The 22339-nt window shown below is 41.0% G+C and overlaps 1 protein-coding gene across 1 annotated transcript in view; it reads left to right on the top strand.

Moving 5' to 3' along the window:
* Positions 1 to 22339, top strand: part of LOC128355378 (glutamate receptor-interacting protein 2-like) — a 280446-nt gene that overhangs the window by 218574 nt on the left and 39533 nt on the right. The window contains 4 exon segments of the mRNA XM_053315617.1: positions 277 to 352; positions 8031 to 8176; positions 8633 to 8780; positions 10436 to 10605. Of these exon segments, the coding sequence (XP_053171592.1) occupies positions 277 to 352; positions 8031 to 8176; positions 8633 to 8780; positions 10436 to 10605 (540 nt within the window).

Raw genomic sequence — 22339 nt, forward strand, 5'->3', positions numbered from 1 at the left:
ATATAAAGTAAATAAATCACTCACTCTGATGGATTACCTGTCTGAAGTACGTTTTAAGTTTCTCTAACAGTCATACTAATGAAAATAAATGGAGGAATTTAAGGTTTTTAGTTGTAGGAGATCACTGATGAATCATATGAGTGATTAAATGTGATCCAATGCAGCAGCTCTGCCATAAATTCTACTTTTATTAAGTTTATACCATCTCAGTTTTTAATTGTAGGAGATCACTGATGAATCATATGAGTGCTCAGTTTTGCTCTCCTCTTCCTACAGGTGGCACCCATGAGGACTGGCACAAGTCACGCCCCCTAGTGGTCACCTACGTGAGGCCAGGAGGCCCTGCAGACAGGTACAGTAGCACTGACTGCACACTAATGAAAACATGAACTCATATATATATATACTGCACCTACTGTACAGTGAGATACATCAATACAGAGAATCATACTGACACATATCCAAGCAGAAATACCATCAGGCAGGAAGAGGGGTGTCTTTTTTAGGGGTCAAAAGGGCACTGTCTTCCAAAACAAGTGGCGTCTAAGAAAAATAAAAGCCTTTGGAGCACTGGCCTGCATCGAGTTTAAACTAACAGCGGCACAATTCCAGTCAGGAGTCTGAGAGATTTGTCTGTGCCCTCATGCGAATAAACCCCAAGGATAACGGTGTCATTTCCTGTGACCATCACTGGTATGTTGACAGTTATGTGTTACTCATCGCCACGGCGGCATGAATCACCTCATATCCTTTTAATGTTATCATCATGTGTCTGTCTTAGCCTTCATGTTTCATGTTTAAGTATTAATCCATGACATTTTGATATAAATGTCAACTTGGCAACTGTTTAACTGATGTATGGTAACAGTGATCCAGCTCTCTGTAGATTCAATACACGAACATTTACACTGTTATGAATCCTCATGGGGGGAAAAAAACACCTGACTGCAAAGGAAGTGATGACATTTACATGTTGAGTGTGTTTTGAATAAGCCCCCTTAAGAGGTGTGAATGAGCAGTGAGTGCAGCAGACAGAGAGAAAAGAGTGCCATCTATAGAAATTCAGACTTCATATTCTAAGGTCGGAAAAAAATTATGGTTAAGTTGTGGACACCAAAGTTTGACATAGGGCCTGCGTGATGACCTTAAATTTATATCACACTAAACTGTTGATAACATGTTTCTAAATACTTAAAGCTTTACACGATCAGGATTTTTGGGGCCGATCACCGATCAGTGAGTTTAAATAAACCGATCACCGATCCGATCACGTCTTCTTTGTCCACGCTCCGTTTCTTAAACTCGACTTCTCCTCCTCGTGTTCCCTATCCAGGTTCATCTGTGCTGTTGAAACATTTTGCAGATGCTTCCCCACGAGGTTCTTTAGTGTTGCACAGATTGTTAAATAGCTTGTGTTTTATCTGTCTGCCCACAACACCCACATGTTTGTTTGAATCCGACAGCTCATGATTCAAGATTCAAAAAACTTTATTGTCCGTCACATCGTGGTTCAAACAAACATGTCGGTGGTGTGGAACTTCTTTGGAGTAAATGAGACAGATAAAATACAAGCCATCTGCAATCTATCCTTCCTTCCCTCCTTCCTTCCTTCTTCCTCCCTTCCTTCCTTCCTTCCTCCCTCCGATAAAACACAAGCCATCTGCAATCTATGCAACGGGAGCATCTACAAAAAGTTTCAACTTGACGACATTGATCGGATCGGCGAATTAAGACATTACAGCCGATCTCACTAATTACATAAAATGCTAAATATCGGCCGATCCGATATAGCCGATCAGATCGGTGTAAAGCCTGTTATACTTTACCTTCCTCATAGCTGATTTGTTTGTCCTAATTAATTACTGGGTGACCACTAAGAGATTTTGGACTTCTGGACTGAAATTTGGGCTGATTGGATAGTTAAACATCTGGTCAGAATTCACTGGTTGTTATGGCAACTCACTGTTATCAGTAGGCTATGGACAAAATTGGACCAGTTGTTGTTGTTTTATTTTATTTTATTTTATTTTATCCACTGCATTGTCTGAAATTACACAGCTATATTAACAATTATATGATTTGTCCTTTCAGTATATTATCAGTCAGTCTACAATACTACATACATTTACATTGACTTCATACTATATTAAGTCTCACTGCTGTGAACCATTTACACAACTAATTATGAACAGACACACGTGACTATAATCTATACACAATAGTAGGGTGCTCTTTACTTTAATGTTACAGATCAATAATGAATCATGTGTCAATACTGATCATGAAGCTGCAAGCAATTAAACTAACCTTTCTGGTTTCATTATCACTACACTTGGAAAGAGCTTGGAAAGAGGCTCTCCTACACAGAAGCACAAGAGGGAATAAGTAAAGTCTATGCAACTAATAATTAATGCAAACATTGTTTTTCCAGTTAATATTATTAAAAAGGTCTCAGGTGATCGAACCCCCCTCTTGAACACAGACAATTGGCCTCTTCCACTTCCTGTTTGTGGAGTATAACAGGTCATTTTATCTGTTTGCATACCATTTGGCTGAAGGAAAACTCAGCCATAAATCTGTGGAACCAGAAAAAGGTACATCACATCTTTTATAAGTTAATGCAGCACTGACTACAGAACATTAGCTGAATTATGTGCATTTATATTTAAGTTAAGCTATTAAGTGCCAACAAACACTGCAACATGAATGCAAGAGGAAATAAGTAAAGTCTGTGCAACTAATAATCCATGCAAACATTGTTTTTCCAGCTAATATTATTTTAAAAACACTGGATTTTGCAAAGGTCCCAGGTGATTGAACCCCCCTCTTAAACACAGACAATTGGCCTCTTCCACTTCCTGTTTGTAGAGTATAAGAGGTCATTTTATCTGTTTGCATACCATTTGGCTGAAGGAAAACTCAGCCATGAATCTGTGGAACCAGAAAAAGGTACATCACATCTTTTATGAGTTAATGCAGCACTGACTACAGAACATTAGCTGGATTATGTGCATTTAAATTAAAAAGTTATGTTATTAAGTGCAACAAACAATGCACTGGGGCCTGTCATTACTTGAATCTTTATTTGCATTTGAAAGTAATGTTGATTATTCATATAATAGGAGCAACACATTTGTGGCTCATGTACACACAGCTGGGTGGTGTTTGCATTGAAGTAGGCAGAGCTTCAAGCAAAATGTTAGTAAAGGAAAAAAAAGTCTGCACCCACACATTTTTCCAGAAATGATTTAACCCAAATAAGTCAGTCTAACTTAATCCCAAAACAAATTAACTCAAAACAAAGAGATTTTTCTAAGGAATTTTGAAGCTGTTCAGCATATCAACAAATTCTCCCAGTAGTAACTTTGGGTGTGTTGGAAATATTTCCACTTTTAAAAAAAAAAAAAAAAAAAACACATGCTTTGTCGTGACACTTTGAAATGATTTGCAGTAGCATGAACACTTCAATAGAGTTGGTTATTGTTTTGTTTGCTTTGTGTTTAGTCTTACAATGCAGGTTTAATTGTGAAATGTTTTATGAGAAATGCAGCAATGACTGCTCAGCACCAAAACAAAGACATATAATCTTCTTTTTATAAAACCACCTTGAGAATGAGCTTCATCAACAGCATAAAACACGTACCTGTAGACGGCTGACAGATCGAAGCAACAGCATGAATGACGAGACATGAAGACGCTACAATGCATGTCTTAGTGAACAGTTAAAGTATGAAAATGAAGTGAATCATTTGGCACATTCAGTCACCGGATCTCAAAACAAATGAATACCCATGTGGATTTTAGAGATGTGTTCGTTCAACAGTCCTCTCTGCTCATTAAAACACTAAATGAAGGAATAAACTTGTGGAAGAGCGTTCATTCTTCCAGAAGAAGAGTATCTCTGCTCAGGAACATTGAAGCTATTCTGGAGGTTTCTGTCTCACTACTAAAACTATTATGGCGCTTTTCCACTACACAATTCCAGCACTACTCGGCTCGACTTGGCTCGGCTCCAGGAACGACCTTTTCCATTACAAAAAAGTACCTACTCAACGTGGGCGGGGTCGTCATAGCACGGCTCTGCGATACTGCCGTGACTTCGTTTTATACGCGACACAAACACATAAACAATGGAGGACATGGAGGCGATGGTGTACTTGCTGCTGTATGAGGCTTTCTGTCACACACAAAGCAAGAGAAGAGAAACGAGTCCCTGTAACACTGTTGGCGGTATTTAAAAATGGCGGGTTTGAGTCTTGTGTGGGACGGCTCATGACTCTTCCAGCGACAACTCTTCGGACCAATCAGCGGCCGGCAGTCTGATGACGTCACATTTTAGTATCGGCTCGGCTCGCTTGGAACCTCAGCAGAGCAGGTACTAAAAAAGTAGCAGGTACCAGATCCTATCCCTAGTGGAAACACAAAAACAACGAGTCGAGCCGAGTCATGCTAGAACTGTGTAGTGGAAAAGCGCTATTATTTTCATAGTCCATCTTTATCACCATCACTAAAATCCCACTGCTTAGAAAAGTCCCATTTTGTACAACGTGCTTGACTCAGCTGTTCCTGCACCGTTACTGCAGCCAAGGCAGGAAAAGATTGGGAAAAAATAAAAAAAAGTGTACCCTCTCCTCTGATTGCTTAGCAGCTTCAATCAGTGACACCAGACTTAAGAACTGAAAGATGCTATTTTTATTCTGCTGGCAACTATCTCTGAAAGAATTACACATAGCAGAAAATCAATGCGTTTGAACATATTTAGAGCTCATGAAAGAGCTTTTTGTCATAAATTGATTACAGCCAAACTAACCACCAACCAGTTTCACATTATATAAAGACTTATACTAGTAGATCAACCTGTAGATAAGCTTATGGATGTATCATCATAGAGTATATGAGCAGAAAAATCTCAGGAGGTGTCAAAAAGTTCAGGCACAAATAGAATAAACCTCCACAGGTTCACACACAGATTGACAGACTGGAACAAGACTGAGATTAAATTCTCTCTTACTATTGCATTATTTTGCTCTGGAGCTCATCTAACAATATTCTAAAGGAAATCATCTCCAAAAATGTGGGTCAGTCCAGAGGAAACGAATGAGATATTCATGCTGCTTTATATCCCATTTATATGCCAATTGGAGAAAACTTAATCCACCGCACTATACAGTCCCAGGAGTGCATACATTTTTAGCATTACCCAGTGGGAATTAAAGCTCAAACTCTGAAAGTGTTAGAAAGCCATGGTGTTTAATGCAGGACCACAAAGAAGCTGCCTTCACTGCATTGTTATATGAACAGAAAGAGACAGAAACTGACACGGGGCCAGAAGCCTGCAGGCCTAACAGCTGGCTAAATGTCGCCAAAGTCCTTTAAATTCTTTGTTTCATCCAACAACTTAAGTTGGAGCTGTCTTTAAAGCAGAAAATCCAACCACAAACATAGATAAATCCACCCCTGTATTCTTAAAATAACAACTCTGGGTGGTGGTGGTCCGTATAGCTGCACTATTCTTTGTTTTCTTTTTCTTTTTCTTTTGGATATGGATGACAACATGTCATGTTTCTTGCAGCATTTTTATAGCTGCTATAATGTAGTTTGAAACCAGCGCATGTTTCAGAGATGTAGAAAAATAAATTGCAGTTTGATCGATTGTGGGGTTGGTTCCTCACAATTTGACAGCCTTGTGTGTAAAGCTATTATTTCGCTCCAAGGTTTGAGTGTGTCTGCAGCTTTTTTTTTTCTTCTTCTTTTTCCCGTCGGTGTAAAAGCTGCACCCTCATTGTCACTCTACACCTGTTTCCCTACTAAATCGAAGGGCAAAACCTCTTTTCTTTTTTTCTTTTTTTTTCTGACAGAGTTTTATTTCACTCCAGACATTTCTTATGAAACTTCATTCCTGAGATACTTGTATCATACAACCTAATTCCGGCCTTTAATGGTCTCAGCTTAGCTTGCATCATGTTGTTAAAAAGCCTCAGGGCTATCAGCATCATGCTTTACAACTTCTGGCTGGTATGATGACAGCTCTGTATTACTCACTCTCTGGCATCATGCATAAAGCATCTGTTAGCTCTCTAATGCAGCCCTCTGCATGAAAAATTCAAAATGCTGCATATCCATTTTTGGTGGAAAAAAAACATAATTGCCTCAACTGTACATTTGAGTGCCTGTAAAATATGAAGCATCCAGTCTGTAGAAGTGTTTTTGTCGACTGAGGACTTAAAAAAATTACCATAATTTATTTGAAACCCCATCACATGACATACCTTTTTAATCTTAATAGTTTAAAAACAGCAGTATTTTCTACCATCTTAGTACTATTTGTCCTCTTCCCTTTTGTTTCTCCTCTATTTCAACTGGAGAAATGGTTTCAGAAGAGAAGAGAGAGACAATGAGGGAGGATGAGGAGATAAGAGAGAGTGAGTGTGTCGTGAATTGAAGAGGTAGGAGAGGGAGGAAGCTCGGAAAACAAGTAGGAGAAAGTGAGGAAATGAATAAGAGGAAGAAGTGAGATCAAAACGGCGGTTGGAAAGTGTGAGATTGAAGAAGGGAGAGTGTGTGATAGGAACAAGATGAGAACGAGGATAGGAGCGGCACGGATCAATACGATGGTAGGAGATGAATCAAAAAAGAGAGTGTGGTTAAAAATAAAGTTTAGGTTGTCGTGATTGTTATTTTTTGATGGTTACACACTATTACCTATTCATACTGATGAAGTGTATTTGAACTTGAGTGACAGAAGGAAGAAGTGATTTTTTTAAAAACTGGCTAGATCCCCCCCGCCTTGAAAAACATGCCCAAGTGCTCATGATGAGAAACACTGATCGGGCGTATTTGTCACTCCCTTTGACATTTACCACCACAGTAATAAACTACAGCATGGATTTAATTAGTGGAAGTATTTTGCTGGCGGTAATGTTATTAGTGTTATAAGTTAATGTGACAAACTTACACAATTTGAGTTACAATTGTGGCAGAGGGGTGCTGTCCCTGTCTATCAGCTTGTGCTTGTTGTGTCAGTCCACAGAGCCTTGAAGCTCCACCCTGCTGCTGCTGCTGCTGCTGCACTGTGAGCGCTGGTAACTTGTTTATTCAAAGTCTATTAATATTTAATATGTCACATTTTCCAAATTGCACCAAATTCGACACTGCACATCCTCGTTTCCCCGGCGATACAGACACCAAGTGTGAAGTAGATCGGATGAGCAGTTCTTGAGATATGCGAAGGACATACTTACAGATAGAGAGTCCTTGCTTTGTAGTTAGAAGAAATAAATGAAAGAAAGGAAGGAAGGAGGCAAGAGAAACACCTGGAAACCATGAGTGGCAATTTCAATCCTTCTTTTTTTTTTTCAATTTTATTTTACATTTCGATTTACAAAAATCCTTGGAGGAAACATTTAACTTGCATATTGAAACATTTCAAGCCCACAATCCATAAAAGTATATGTATACATATATATTTTAATTTAAGTTCGTAGACTCATTGTATATATTACAACAAACAACATTTGCAATTATTTTTTTTATTTGTATTTTTTTTTTAAAGTATATTTTTTGGGGCTTTTTGCCTTTAATGTACAGGGTTAGTAGAGAGAGACAGGAAATGGGAGGCAGAGAGGGGGGCAAAGACACGCAGGATAGGACCTCTCGGTGCAGGGTTCGAACTGGGGTCGCCTGCAGTGAGGACTGTAGCCTCAACACATGGGGCGGGTGCTAAACACCACCACGAGATTTGCAATTATTAACAGGACAAGATAACATGACAAAAATAAAATAATAATATACAAAATAAAAGTATAAAACATATAAAACATAGGGGTTAGCAATTTCAATCCTGCCACTCTGGGAAAACATTATTTGTCTCTTTTCTTACACCATAATCTGTGGAAGAGAATCTAGTCTCATGTCTTTGTGTGTGTGTGTGTGTTGTGTGTGTGTGTGTGTGTGTGTGTGTGTGTGTGTGTGTGTGTGTGTGTGTGTGTGTGTGTGTGTGTGTGTGTGTGTGTGTCCTTCCTTCCTTCCAGAGAGGGCACGCTGCGTCCTGGTGATCGTCTCCTCAGCGTGGACGGCGTGCCGCTGCACAACGCCAACCACAGCGACGCCCTCAGTGTGTTGGCTCAGTGTGGACAAGAAGCCCTGTTCCAGATAGAGTACGACGTCACTATCATGGGTGAGAGCTGTCACACACACACACACACACACACACACACACACACACACACACACACGCTTACTGTACACACACAGACAGACATGAATGAAAGCTTAGGGCAAAAGTTTCTCCCTTTCGTATTCCTAAAATACCACTGGAATTAAAAATTGGTTTGTTGTGTTTTTATTTGATATGTTGGCATTTTCTGCTGCCTCGGGCTGAGTTCTGCCTTTTTTTCTGTGTGAAACTGCTCACTTTCACTCACCCAGAATGCTTTGCAAAGAAATCCCTAGTCATCAAATATGATGGTTTATACCTTCAAGGGCATTTTTGCTACTAACTCAGATACTTTTGTATGTTGTTGATACAGAAATAAAAATAAATAAAATGTTTTTTCTCTGTTGGCATTTCATGGAATATCATCTTATAATAAAAAGAAAAAGTTAAATGAAATTGATTTTTTTTTCTTATCAGACACAGTGACGAACGCCTCCGGTCCATTATTGGTAGAAATTGCCAAGACTCCAGGAGCAACGCTGGGTATCACGCTCACATCAGCCAGTCATCGAAACAAGCAGGTCATTGTCATCGACCGAGTTAAACCTGGCAGCGTGGTGGACAGGTACACACACTTTCTCACACACACATACACGTTTATACTACCTCGTGGGGACTCCTGACTGGGTGATGTCCCGTGGGTTCCAGCCTTTCTAAAGGGTCTAGAGACGTAGTTTTAACTCCTAAATTCATCATAATTCTGTTTGAACAAAAAATTGGCTTGAATCAATAACTTTGATCAATAACTCTCACATAAATTTCGAAGCTGAATTTTGCCCCCCTCGTTGGGACCCATAATGCTAACATCTATTAGCATACAATTGACATCACTGTTGACCACAGTACAATTCATATTCAGTATTTGAACAAATGTTGGATTGAAACCCTAACCCTGACCCTATCCCTAACCATTAACACTGCATCTAATAATCCAGTTAGCTAGGGGGCTAATCGCTAAGCTAATATGCTAATACGACGCTAATATGCTAATATACACACTTACACACTTAATCAGGAAAAGGGCTCGTGCGTGTGGGGACTAGGAGTTGGGGTTAGTAATATGTCAGGTTGTGGTCCCCACCAGGATAGAAATATGCACACACACACACTCACACACACACACACAAACACACAATATAGGTTTGCATATGTGCACACTTTCACTTTTACCTTGATGTACACTCTATAAACAGTCCTCTTCACTGTTCAGCTGACAAACTACAGATGAAAGACTCCTCTAAGTAGCCTTTAATTTTTATCATGCAGTCATAGCTGTGAGGTTTAAAGCAGCAGTTAGTGCTTTATGGACAGTTTTCTTTTGTCCTGGATTTCACCTTTCAGGTTTTGTAAAGGCTGCATTGAACCTGGAGTTTGCTGAAACTGCAGCCTGAGAGGAAGACCTGCAGACATAGGGCTGAAAAATAATACTTGAACTCTTTGACATGTTCTTCAAGAAAAAGAAAAAGATGTTAGAAAATGAATGCCAATAAAATACAATGCAGTAAAGGAAAGTGTTATGTGTTGTAATATAAAATCAATTCAACTAAATGTGATTTAAAATAGACTTACAGTAGTGCATTAATAATAAAGCAATTCTAACTTTTTTTTTCCCACCAAAATTATGGCAAGCATTAAAACCATGGCTGTAGTGCTAGTTTTATATAAATGAATGTGAATGAATACAGGAAGTAGCGTTCACACTTCCACTTCATCGTGTCTCCTCCTACTTCTGAGGCCAAATCTACATGATGGGGTTACAGATTTGCAGCAATTGCACATTATTTATGCATAGTGTATACTTTCACTCTGTCTCTTTAACACGCGCTTACACACATACAGGCTGTGTGTCCGGTCCCATAACTAACACAGACAGCGGGAGACAGGATATTGCCCCGAGCCGTAGTCTGGCTCTAAAATATACATGAAGCATTTGAACTTTGTGTCAAAGCCGAAACAAGCTCGGGAAATAACCTCAGTCAACTGAACAGGTTGACTGTGGAGGTCTACATTCTGTCACTACGCATTCCCACATGGTTGCAAATTCATTTAAAAAAAACCCTGAACCACCTTGTATAAATAGCAGAGACGAGAGCTGACAGGTTGCGGAGCCGCCGCTGCTGCTGATGTGTGCTAACTTACGGCTTTCAAACAGCACAAACACAAGCATCTCTGATAAAAGTTGTAATGAGGTGCCTTCTTTATTCTCTCTGTTTCTACCAGATGTGGAGCGTTGCATGCCGGAGATCACCTGCTGTCCATAGACGGCACATCGACAGAACACTGCACAGTCCTGGAGGCGACGCAGCTACTAGCGAGCACAACAGAACTAGTCAAATTGGAAATACTCCCATCCCACCAAACAAGGCTAACTGGGAAGCAGCACGACACTGGTGGGATATATATGTGTGTGTGTTCTTTTTTGGATATATATATATATATTTACGCACATCAGAGAAGCACCTGAACGCATCACACTTCATTTGACATTACACAGAGGGGTAGCAGAAGCAAACACAATAACAAAACAACACCAAGTTACATCAGAATATGCTCATTAATCATCCATCAATCACTCATCACCATATTATTTTATCCGGCTCTTTTATAATGGAGGCACTGTTGCCGTCCAGATGGTGTTTGTTTAGTTATGGTGGCCAAAATTCACATTGTTGTTTTTCCTTTTTTTTTTTTTTTTACACCTCGTGTTGTCCTCGATGACAGCTGTTAACACTGTTTGATCGTGTTGTGTCACATATGTGATGCTACAGCAGCTCTGAAGAGAATTTATTTGACACTTTAGCTGCCACTAAAGTGATTTTGAAGTCAGTTGTGTTTGTAAGAGAAAGAAAGAGAGAAGGAGAGAGAGAGATAAAGGTGTGTGTGTGTGTGTGTGTGTGTGTGTGTGTGTGTGTGTGTGTGTGTGTGTGTGTGTGTGTGTGTGTGTGTGTGTGTGTGTGTGTGTGTGTGTGTGTGTGAGTATATATGTGCATAATACAGCATTCATTTCTTTGTGGATGCTTGTCTCTGTGTGCAAATGAGTATGTATATTTTTTTTGATGTAGTCTTGAAGTTAAAGAGTATAATAATCTCTTGATGAGAATGAAGTTTTCAGCTGTCAGTCTGGATTTCACCATAGACTGTATAAAAGAAATGGACGTAACATCCGTGACGTCACCCATTGGTTTGTGGACTGCTGCTTGGAAGCCAATAGTTTCGAATCTGGGCAGCACCATCTTGAAAATTTCAGGTGCATGCTGGGAAAAATAAAAACACAGATTCTACTGATATGGGCATGAGGCGTAGCCATGGGTGGAGCGGGGAGGTTGCTAAGGTTGCGAAGGCTGGATCTCGAGGACATTGGGCAATCAACCTGTCAATCAGGACGTAGCCACGCCCTAATGCATACCCTGCTTTATCGTCACATATAAAATCAGGGAGGCCAAAATGTCCCAAATGAACATCATACTGCATTGAAGAAGGCTTTAAACTAGCGATTGAGACCATAAACACATTTTGAAAACGTTTACTGAGGTTAGAAATCAAGTGAGAAGTTGGTGATCACAGCTCGGTAGCCACCAAAATCTTTAATTCCTTTTTCTCAAATGATTGTATTTCTATCCACAACTAGTTAGCCAGCTTCTTAGTAGTCTGCTAAAGTCAAACACAGACATACAGTGAATGATTCGGCCTGTTGAACTATTGTTTCACTGTTGCTAAAAAAAACCCCACACATCTGTTTTAGTCTTAGTACAGAATATCTCTTTAAGCTTCGTGTCGTCCTCCCGGGTCAAATTGAACCTGTCTTACCTTTCCTTCCTTCCTTCCTTCCTTCGTTCCTTCCTTCCTTCCTTCTTTCTCTCTTCCTTCCTCCTTTCCTTCCTTCTTCCTCCCTTCCTTCTTTCCTTTCTTCTTTCTCTCTTCCTTCCTCCTTTCCTTCCTTCCTTCCTTTTTTCCTTCCTTCTTTCCTTCCTTCTTTCTCTCTTCCTTCCTCCTTTCCTTCCTTCCTCCTTTCCTCCCTTCCTTCCTTGACTCGAGGACAACAGGAGGGTTAAGCGTTGCTGTGCTGGGCTGCCGGAGGTTGTGGAAGATATTGTGAAACCAACATGTGTCCTTCATGCTGAATGAGTCCTGTAATCATGCCACAGTTAGACACTGCCTCTATCTCGCATGTTTTCTGATCAATTCCCTATTTTTTTTTCTCACTCTTGGCTCATATAAGTCTACTTTCTGTGGAGGGAAGAAAGCAGCAGAGCACAGTGATTGATTTTCAGGCTTTAATAGCAGCAAACAGAAAGGCTGCAAATCAATCGGTGTGTTCCAGTCCTTCTCTCTCCTCTCTCCAGTTTGCTGTCCTTGTTCTGACAAGCTAGCGATTCAGCTGCTTCACATTGTTGGAAGCTCTTTCAAACTGTTTCTCCTCAGCAGGAGACTCACAAAGCATCAGGAAACTTGTCAGCCAGCTGAGTCTAAAAAAAACAACCTTCATATTTTAATCAATCAGTCAAAATGTATTTATGCACAAGTTAAGAATATGAAAATGTAAATGCATCAAAATTAACCAAAATACTACTAGTACTGCTACTACTATTACTACTACTATTACTAGTACTGCTAATACTACTATTACTATTATTAATATTAAAATTACTACTACTACTATTAGTACTATTACTACTACTACTAATACTGTACTACTACTATTACTACTACTACTACTACTGCTAATACTATTACTACTACTACTACTACTACTACTAATACTATTACTACTACTACTACTACTACTACTGCTAATACTGTACTACTACTATACTACTATTACTACTACTACTACTACTACTATTACTATTACTACTACTACTACTACTACTACTAATACTATTACTACTACTATTAATACTGTACTACTACTATTACTACTACTACTACTACTGCTAATACTATTACTACTACTACTACTACTACTACTAATACTATTACTACTACTACTACTACTACTGCTAATACTGTACTACTACTATACTACTATTACTACTACTACTATTACTATTACTACTATTACTACTACTACTACTACTGCTAATACTGTACTACTACTACTATTACTACTACTATTACTACTACTACTACTACTGCTAATACTACATTATTACTACTACTACTACTACTACTAATATTACTACTACAACTACTACTATTACTACTACTACTATTACTACTTTCCATGTACTAATACTACTACTACTACTATTACTACTACTACTATTACTACTTTCCATGTACTACTACTACTACTACTACTATTACTACTACTACTACTACTACTACTACTACTATTACTACTACTACTTTTACTATTACTATTACTACTACTACTACCACTACTACTACTATTACTATTACTACTACTACTACCACTACTACTACTACTGCTGCTAATAATAATAATGATTATAATATAACAATAACGATAATAATGATGATGAGGAGTAAAATTAGAGTAAAATTAAAAACTAGGAAAAAGGTATTTAAAAAATACAATAAAATTGATAGGATTCAACGATGTCTGAACTGATGATAGCTGTGATACACACTTGGATTTAGGATCCCTCTTTTCTTTAAACCTAGTTGACTCAGTATGAATGTAGTCTAACTTATTGATGCATAAAGTCACACAGAGAACTGTCAATTATTAGTTGTGTTGAACATATGGAGTATAAAAATAGTCTTAGCTAATGCCTGTTGTTTTCAGGTTAGCCAGAGATGAAATATATTAAATTTAGAAACAATGAACATTTATCCTTTATACAGTATGTTTGCAGTCCTTAGCCTAGCAAATGCTATAATGGAGAAAAAATGGCTCGGACAGTATATAGATTATATAGCAATATATGCAATTATTGAGCTTTATGTGGATATTGTATTAGGATTTAGGCCCAACTGAGTCGCCACACGTACATTTAGGAGATCAGAGAAAATAAATATCCCACTCACCTCAGTGTCTCCCCACCCCAAACCCCCCCCCCCCCCCTTCCTCTCTCACGAAATGCTGACTGAGGAATATTTGGGCTGCGATGGCAACTCTGTGCTTAATTAGAAGAAAGGAGTGTTTCTTCACCTGTAGCCAAGCGACGGCTTTTCATCTGTGGAAGAATTAGTGCCAGTGGATTTACAGGGAAACTCTGATTCCAACAGCTGCTTTATTATCCCAGGTTAATGCTCACAGCTGAGGAGTTTAAATATGACAAGTGTACACACTCATCACACACACACACACACACACACACACACACACACACACACACACACACACACACAGTGACATATGGGAACACTCTCTCATATGCAGCATGTACATAATTTAATATCTATACATACATTTAGAACCTGTGATGAAGCTGCCAGTGTTGGTTTATTTTGAGTCATATATGCTTAACCCTCCTGTTGTCCTCGAGTCAAGGAAGGAAGGGAGGAAGAAGGAAGGAAAGGAGGGAAGAAGGAAGGAAGGGAGGAAAGGAAAGGAAAGGAAGGAAGGAAGGAAGGAAGGTAGGAGGGAGGGAGGGAGGGAGGAAGGAAGGAAGGCAGGAGGGAGGGAGAAGGGAGGGAGATGGAAGGAAAGAAGGAAGGAAAAGAAGGGATGAAGGAAGGGAGGAAGAAGGAAGGAAGGTAGGAGGGCGGGAGGGAGGGAGGGAGGAAAGAAGGAAGGAGGGCGGGAGGGAGGGACGGAGGGAGAAGGAAGGAAAGAAGGAAGGAAAGAAGGGAGGAAGGAAGGAAAGGAAGGATGGATGGAGGAATGAAGAAAGGAAGGAAGGAAGGGAGGGAGGGAGGAAGGAAAAGAGGAAAGAAGGACAGAGGAATTAAAGAAGGGAGGATGAAAGAAAGACAGAAGGAGGGAGAGAGGAAGGGAGCAAGGAAAGTAAGGAAGGAAGGAAGAAAAGGGTATTGTGGGAGGAAAGATGGAAGGGAAGAAAGAGAGAAAGAAGGCAGGGAGGAAGGACAGACGGAAGGAAGGAAAGAAGGGAGAAAGGAAGGCAGGAAGGAAGGAAGGAAAGGAGGGAGGAAAGAAGGGAGGAAGGATGGAGGAAAGAAGGAAGGAAGGAAGATAGGAGGGAGGAAAAGAGGAAGGTAGGAAAGAGAGAGGGGGGGAGGGAGGAAAGACGGAAGGGAGGAAGGAAGGGAGGAAAGAAGGAAAAGTGAAAACAGACAGGGTCATTTTGACCCGGGAGGAAAAGAGAGTCAATATTTTCAAAAGAAGCTGATGGAAACCTGACTAAGACGTTGGCATCGGTTCTGTTTATCAGAATGAAAAAAGGGAGGAAGAGGGAGGAAGAGAGAGAGAGGTGAAAAGAGAAGTGGAATGAATGTGAAGTGAGTGGCAGGCGGAGTAAAGTGTGGATGCTATTTAATTAAAGTCATTAGACCTCTCACACTGCTGTCACAAGCTGCTTACAGCCTGACACCTCTCTACTCCTCCTCTCCTCCTCTTGTCTTCATCTCTCCATCTTGTCTTCTATTGTCTTCCTTTCTCCACTCCTCCTTCCCTCTTTTTTAACCTTCCTGTCGTCCTCCCGGGTCAAATTGACCCCGTCTCCTTTTGACTGTTCCTTCTTTCCTTCCTTCCTTCCTCTTTCTTTAATTTTTCCTTCGTTCTTCCCCTCCTTCCATACTTCTTTCCTCACTTCCTTCCATCCTTCCTTGCTTGTTTCTTTACTTCCTTCCTCCCTCCTTTCCTTCCTCCCTCTCTCCTTACTCCTTTCCTTCCTTCCTTCCTTCCTTCCTTCATCCCTTCCTTCTTCCCTCCCTCCTTGCTTCTTTTCTTGCTTCCTTCATTCCTTACTTACCCCTTTCCTTCCTTCCTCCCTCCCTCCTTGCTTCTTTTCTTCCTTCCTTCCTTCTTTCCTCCCTCCTTTCCTTCCTCCTTCCTTCCTTCCCCCTTTCCTTCCTTCCTCCCTCCCTCCTTGCTTCTTTCCTTCCTTCCTTCCTTCCTTCCTTCCTTCCTTCCTTCCTTCTTTCCTCCCTCCTTTCCTTCATCCTTCCTTCCTTACTCCTTTCCTTCCTTCCTTCCGTCCTTCCTTCCTTCCTTCTCTCCTTATGTCCTTCCTCCCTCCCTCCTTACTCCTTTCCTTCCTTCCTTCCATCCTTCTTTCTTGACCTGAGGACAACAGGAGGGTTAACTCTATACATGTCCTCCCTCCTGCTCCTCTCTTTTCTCATCTAATCGTGTCCCTCTCTTCTTATGTCTTTTCATCTAGCAGTGACAAAAAACTATAAATTCATGGTAACAAAGTACCAAAAACTACACGTTATCCATCCACACACACACACACACACACACACACACACACACACACACACACACACACACACACACACACACACACACACACACACACACACACACACACACACACACACACACACACACACACACACACAGACACACACCTACCTGAAAGGTCAGCATCTCATCTTGTGTCTCCTTCATTTGTCTCTGCAGAGCAAAATTCATTTTATCCCAACTTCTAATCACTTGTGTGACCGACCGCCTTTGTGTGTGTGTGTGTGTGTGTGTGTGTGTGCGTGTGTGTGTGTGTGTGTGTGTGTGTGTGTGTGTGTGTGGAAGTGAACACACAGCTCATTAGGATACTGATGGCCTTGCAGCAGACCTTGCGGCCAGCCTGCCTCTGCTTTATTAATAGACACTCTGTTTAAAGGTTTTGCAGCTGTGTGTGTGTGTGTGTGTGTGTGTGTGTGTGTGTGTGTGTGTGTGTGTGTGTGTGTGTGTGTGTGTGTGTGTGTGTGTGTGTGTGTGTGTGTGTGTGTGTGTGTGTGTGTGTGTGTGTGTGTGTGTGTGTGACAGAGACAGAGACAGAGAGAGAGAAGCATTGATTGTGTTTCAGTGTGTGCACCTTGTGTGTATTAATGTCTCTTTCCTTAAGGAGAAGTATGTTAGGTGTCTTCTTTGTGTGAATCCATTGTGTGTTGTCTCCTCTCTTCTCTTCTTCTCTCCTCTCTGTGACTGCAGCCATTTCCTGTCAGCAGATCTGTCTCTACGGTGCGTTGCGCTGAACATAACGACTTTATTATTATTATTATTACTAAGGGGGGAGTTTAGATGTTAAAATGCCTCCACTTTTTCCTCAGACCTCACCCTGAGGCCACCCCGACACTTCTGCTCCTCAGACCTGCAGACGGCTGAATAGTTTAGATAAGAGGACGTGTGTGGGACGGATGTGGCAGCGCAGGGCAGCTTAGGATCATATTCAGAGTTGAGATGAATGTGTGTAGGGAGGATTTACTCATGAAGATGTTTAGCTTGTCAGATTTCAGTCTTGATTGTATGCTGATGCTCTAGTCTAGTGGGAGTCTGCCAAGAAAAAGGTCCTTCCCAAAATCTGAGGGATTGTGACTTCTGAATAGGTGCAGTCCAACCAGCTTAGTTAATGAGTTAATGAATTATGAATTACAGACGTCTATATCATGGTTTTTGTTAAAAGATATATGCATCTAATTGGCTGGCAGCAGGGTTATTATAGTTTTGAAATTTAAATGTTTTTTTTATTATTTTTATTTAGTTTTTCAATCAATCAATCAATCTTTATTTGTATAGCGCCAAATCACAACAGAGTCATCTCAAGGCTCTTTACACATAGAGCAGGTTGTAAACCGAACTCTTCAGGTTTTAACTTTAAAGAGACCCAACATTCCCACATGAGAAACAGTGGCAAGAAAAAACTCCCTTTTAACAGGAAGTAACCTCAGAACCAGACTCAGAGTGGGAGAACATCTGCCTCCACCGGTTGGGGTAGAGAGGAGAGAGAGGAAGGATAGAGGAAGAAGAAGAGGAGGGAGAGGAGAGAGGAAGAAGGAGAGGAAGGAGAGGAGAGAGGAAGAAGGAGAGGAAGGAGAGAGAGAGAAGAGAGAGAGGAAGGAGAGGAAGGAGAGGAAGGAGAGGAGAGAGGAAGGAGAGGAGAGAGAGGAAGGAGAAGAAGGAGAGAAGAGAGAGGAAGGAGAGGAGAGAGAGGAAGGAGAGGAAGGAGAGGAGAGAGAGGAAGGAGAGGAGAGAGAGGAAGGAGAGGATAGAGGAGAGAGAGGAAGGATAGAGGAGAGAGAGGAAGGAGAGGAGAGAGGAAGAAGAGGAAGGATAGAGGAGAGAGAGGAAGGAGAGGAGAGAGAGGAAGGAGAGGAGAGAGAGAGAGGAAGGAGAGGAGAGAGAGGAAAGGAGAGGAGAGAGAGGAAGGATAGAGGAGAGAGAGGAAGGAGAGGAAGGAGAGGAGAGGAGAGAAAGGAAGGAGAGGAGAGAGAGAAAGGAGAGGAGAGAGAGGAAGGATAGAGGAGAGAGAGGAAGGAGAGGAAGGAGAGAGAGGAGAGGAGAAGAGAGGAAGGAGAGGAGAGAGAGGAGGGAGAGGAGAGAGAGGAAGGAGAGGAGAGAAAGGAAGGAGAGGAGAGAGAGAAGAGAGAGGAGAGAGAGGAAGGAGAGGGAGGAAGGAGAGGAGAGAGAGGAAGGAGAGGAGAGAGAGGAAGGATAGAGGAGAGAGAGAGGAAGGAGAGGGGAGGAAGGAGAGGAGAGAGAGGAAGGAGAGGATAGAGGAGGAACGATAGAGGAGAGAGAAGAAGGAGAGGAGAGAGAAGAGAGGAAGGAGAGGAGAGAGAAGAAGGAGAAGAGAGAGAGGAAGGAGAGAGAGGAGAGAAAGGAAGGATAGAGGAGAGAGAGGAAGGAGAGGAGAGAGAGGAAGGTTAGAGGAGAGAAGCACAATGAAAATCAACAATGAAGCTAGAAGGTCCGGGACTGGAATCTGTCATCCGGACGTCTACAGGCCCAGATTACCTGTGAGACCAGAAAGCACAGACAACTCCGGGGAAGAAGTTTAGCTTATTGAATGCAATTAATAGTACATGAATGTTAATGGATATAGATGGATGGATAGAGAGAGAGGGAGGAGGAGAGAGGAGCTCAGTGCATCATGGGAGTCCCCCGGCAGTCTAAGCCTATAGCAGCATAAGCTAAGAGCTCTAAGAACCCTAACTGTAAGCTTTAATGGTTTTTGTTTAAAATGTTTGCATCTAATTGGCTGGCAGAAGGGTTATTATAGTTTTGATATTTTAATTGTTTATTTTTTTTATTTAGATTTTCTTTTTTTTTTTTATTTCAGTTTAGTTTTAGTTAGTTTCGTTTTATTTTTATTTTTATTTTAAGGAATTTACACATTTTGTTTTTTTTGTAGTTTTAGTCTTAGTTTTAGTTTTTTCAGGTATCTGTCTGGATCTTTAGCAATTTCGAGAAAATCATAAATTGCACGTCAAGCATTTTCTTGCATGTTTTGCAGCAGCTGGCATCGGCTATTATGCTAATTTTGCTACAGTAGATCCTACTGTAGTCATTATCTCAAGAAGTCAAACTGAACAGGAAACAGTAAAATGGAGGGAGCTGATATTTTCTGCAGTTCAGTTTAGTTTTAGTTAGTTTTGCATTGTTAGTTGCTAGTTGCTAGTTTTAGTTAACTATAATAACCTGGCAGGTGTTTTCTATGTGTATTAAAAAAAAATCATAGTTCTAATATCATGCTTTTAACCACTTGGGGGACCTAATGAAGGGTTAAACTCACTATAAACTTAAAAATATATAACAGTTTGAACACAGCCCCTCTTTCCCCCCCCGTTGTATCAATATCATAAAACACTCCAAGAAGTCCTAATAAACAGGAAGTGCTATCAAACCAAAGCATGATCACTTTCTTACAGAGAACTTTAAAGGCCTTTTAGTCAAGGAAGGGAGGAAGAAGGGAAGGTAGGGAGAAAGGAAAAGAGGAAGGAAGGAAAGAGGACAGAGGAAAGGAGGGAGGGAGGGAGGAAGGAAAGAAAGACGGACAGAGGAAAGAAGGAAGGAGGGAAGGAATGTAGTGAGAGAGGAAAAGAGGATGGAAGGAAGGAAGGACAGAGGAAAGAGGGAAGGGAGGAAGGAAAGAAAGAGAATGAGAAAGAAGGAAGGAAGGAAGGAAGGGGGTGGAGGAAGGAAAGAAGGAAGGGAAAGAAAGAGAGAAGGAGGGAGGACGGAAGGAAGGAAGGAAGGAAGGAAGGAAGGATGGGGTGGAGGAAGGAAAGAAGGAGAGAAGGAGGGAGGAAGGAAGAAAGGGGGGTGGAGGAAGGAAAGAAGGAAGGAAAGAAAGAGAGAAGGAGTGAGGACGGAAGGAAGGAAGGGGGTGGAGGAAGGAAAGAAAGAGAGAAGGAGGGAGGAAGGAAGGAAGGAGGAAGGAAAGGAAGGAAGGAAGGAAGGGGGTGGAGGAAGGAAAGAAGGAAGGGAGGAAAGAAAAAGAGAAGGAGGGAGGGAGGAAGGAAAGGAAGGAAGGAGGATGGAGGAAGGTAGGAAGAAGGAAATAAAGAGAGGAAGGGAGGAAGGAAGGAAGGAAGGAAGGAAGGAAGGAAGGAACAGTCCAAACAGACGGGGTCAGTTTGACCCCGTAGGACGACACAAGGGTTAAACAAAGTGGAATGAATTAGAGAAGGGTCTCCTCCAGAGTCGAGTGTAATCACTGCATCTCTTCATATACAGACTCATGTAATGTATCAGCAGAGGAAACATATTTTATCTACACTGCTGCATATTTTTTATTCTGTAGACATCTGTCAGGTTTGTTCCTGATGTTGTAACTAAGTGTCATCAATCTGAAACCAGTCTGCCTCCGCTATCACTCTTACATGAGGCTCAGAGCCAAGTGACAGCTGCCATAAAGTTACACACTGACTACTGACTGGACCGAAGCTTATCAATCAACACTGAGCTGAAGAATTAGAGAAGGTAAAAACATGACATCGCTTTAACTCATGAGTTTATCTAACTTTAGACATCAGAAGGAATTCATGATACACAGGAACAAGGTATACACTTTTACTTCACAAACATTAAGACACCAAAAAAACAGAACAAAAGACATACCAATAACCAAGAATAAATTAGAAGAACAATAGTAATTTACTTTTTTTTTAACCCTCCTGTTGTGTTCGAGTCAAGGAAGGGAGGAGAGAGGGAGGAAGGAGGGAAGGAAGAAGGGAGATGGAGGAAGAAAGCAAGGAAGAAGGGAGGAAGGAAGGAAGGAAAGGAGGGAAGGAAGGAAAGGAAAGGAGGGAAGAATGGAAGGAAGGAAAGGAGGAAAGGAGGGAGGAAGAAGGAAAGGAGGAAAGAAGGAAAGGAGGGAGGAAGGAAAGGAGGGAGGAAGGAAGGAAGGAAGGAAGGAAGGAAGGAAGGAAGGAAAGGAGGGAAGAAGGGATGGAAGGAAAGAAGGAGGGAAGGAAAGAAGGAAGGAAGGAAGGAGGGAAGGAAAGGAGGGAAGAAGGGAAGTAAGGAAAGGAGGAAGGAAGGAAGGAAAGGAGGGAAGAAGGGATGGAAGGAAAGGAGGAAAGAAAGAGGGAAGGAAAGAAGGAAGGAAGGAAGGAAGGAAGGAAGGAAGGAAGGAAGGAAGGAAAGGAGGAAGGAAAGGAGGAAGGAAATGAGGAAAGGAAAGGAGGGAAGGAAGGAAGGAAGGAAGGAAGGAAGAGTCAAAACAGATGGGTCAATTTGACCCGGGAGCACAACAGGAGGGTTAAATACCAATAACCAAGAATTAATTAGAAGAAAAAATAAATAAATAAAATAAATAAATAATAGTGGTGGGGGGGGGGGGGGGGGTCTCTACACTGAGAGCCTGAAGTAGGAGGAGCGGAGGAATCTAGCGCATCTATGGAAGCCTAATGATGCCAAAAGTAAAATGACTCACATTATCAAATTATTAGTATTTGTGATTGTATCTAACTTTTGTATTTATGGTTGTTATTTCCATGAATACCAAAATCTATCAAATATCTATATGGGGAAACCTTTCACAGTGCTGCATGCTGCATATGATAAATATATATGTTTAGGACTTTTAGAACTAAAGTGATTCATTACAAGATGATTAGTTAAAACATTTCAATTCAATTTCCATTTTGTGAATTTCAAATAAAAGAACAGTCATTTATTTCCTCATTGAAGTTTTCTTAAAAATAAAGTTAAAATCTCGCCTCGATCTTGTGAACCCAATATCATGTCTAGATCTCGTGAGCTGAGCATATCGTCACACCCCTAACCTTCACTCATACTAAGTGTTA

Source organism: Scomber japonicus, chromosome 3 (genome assembly GCF_027409825.1).
Source record: "Scomber japonicus isolate fScoJap1 chromosome 3, fScoJap1.pri, whole genome shotgun sequence".
Classification (NCBI taxonomy): domain Eukaryota; kingdom Metazoa; phylum Chordata; class Actinopteri; order Scombriformes; family Scombridae; genus Scomber; species Scomber japonicus.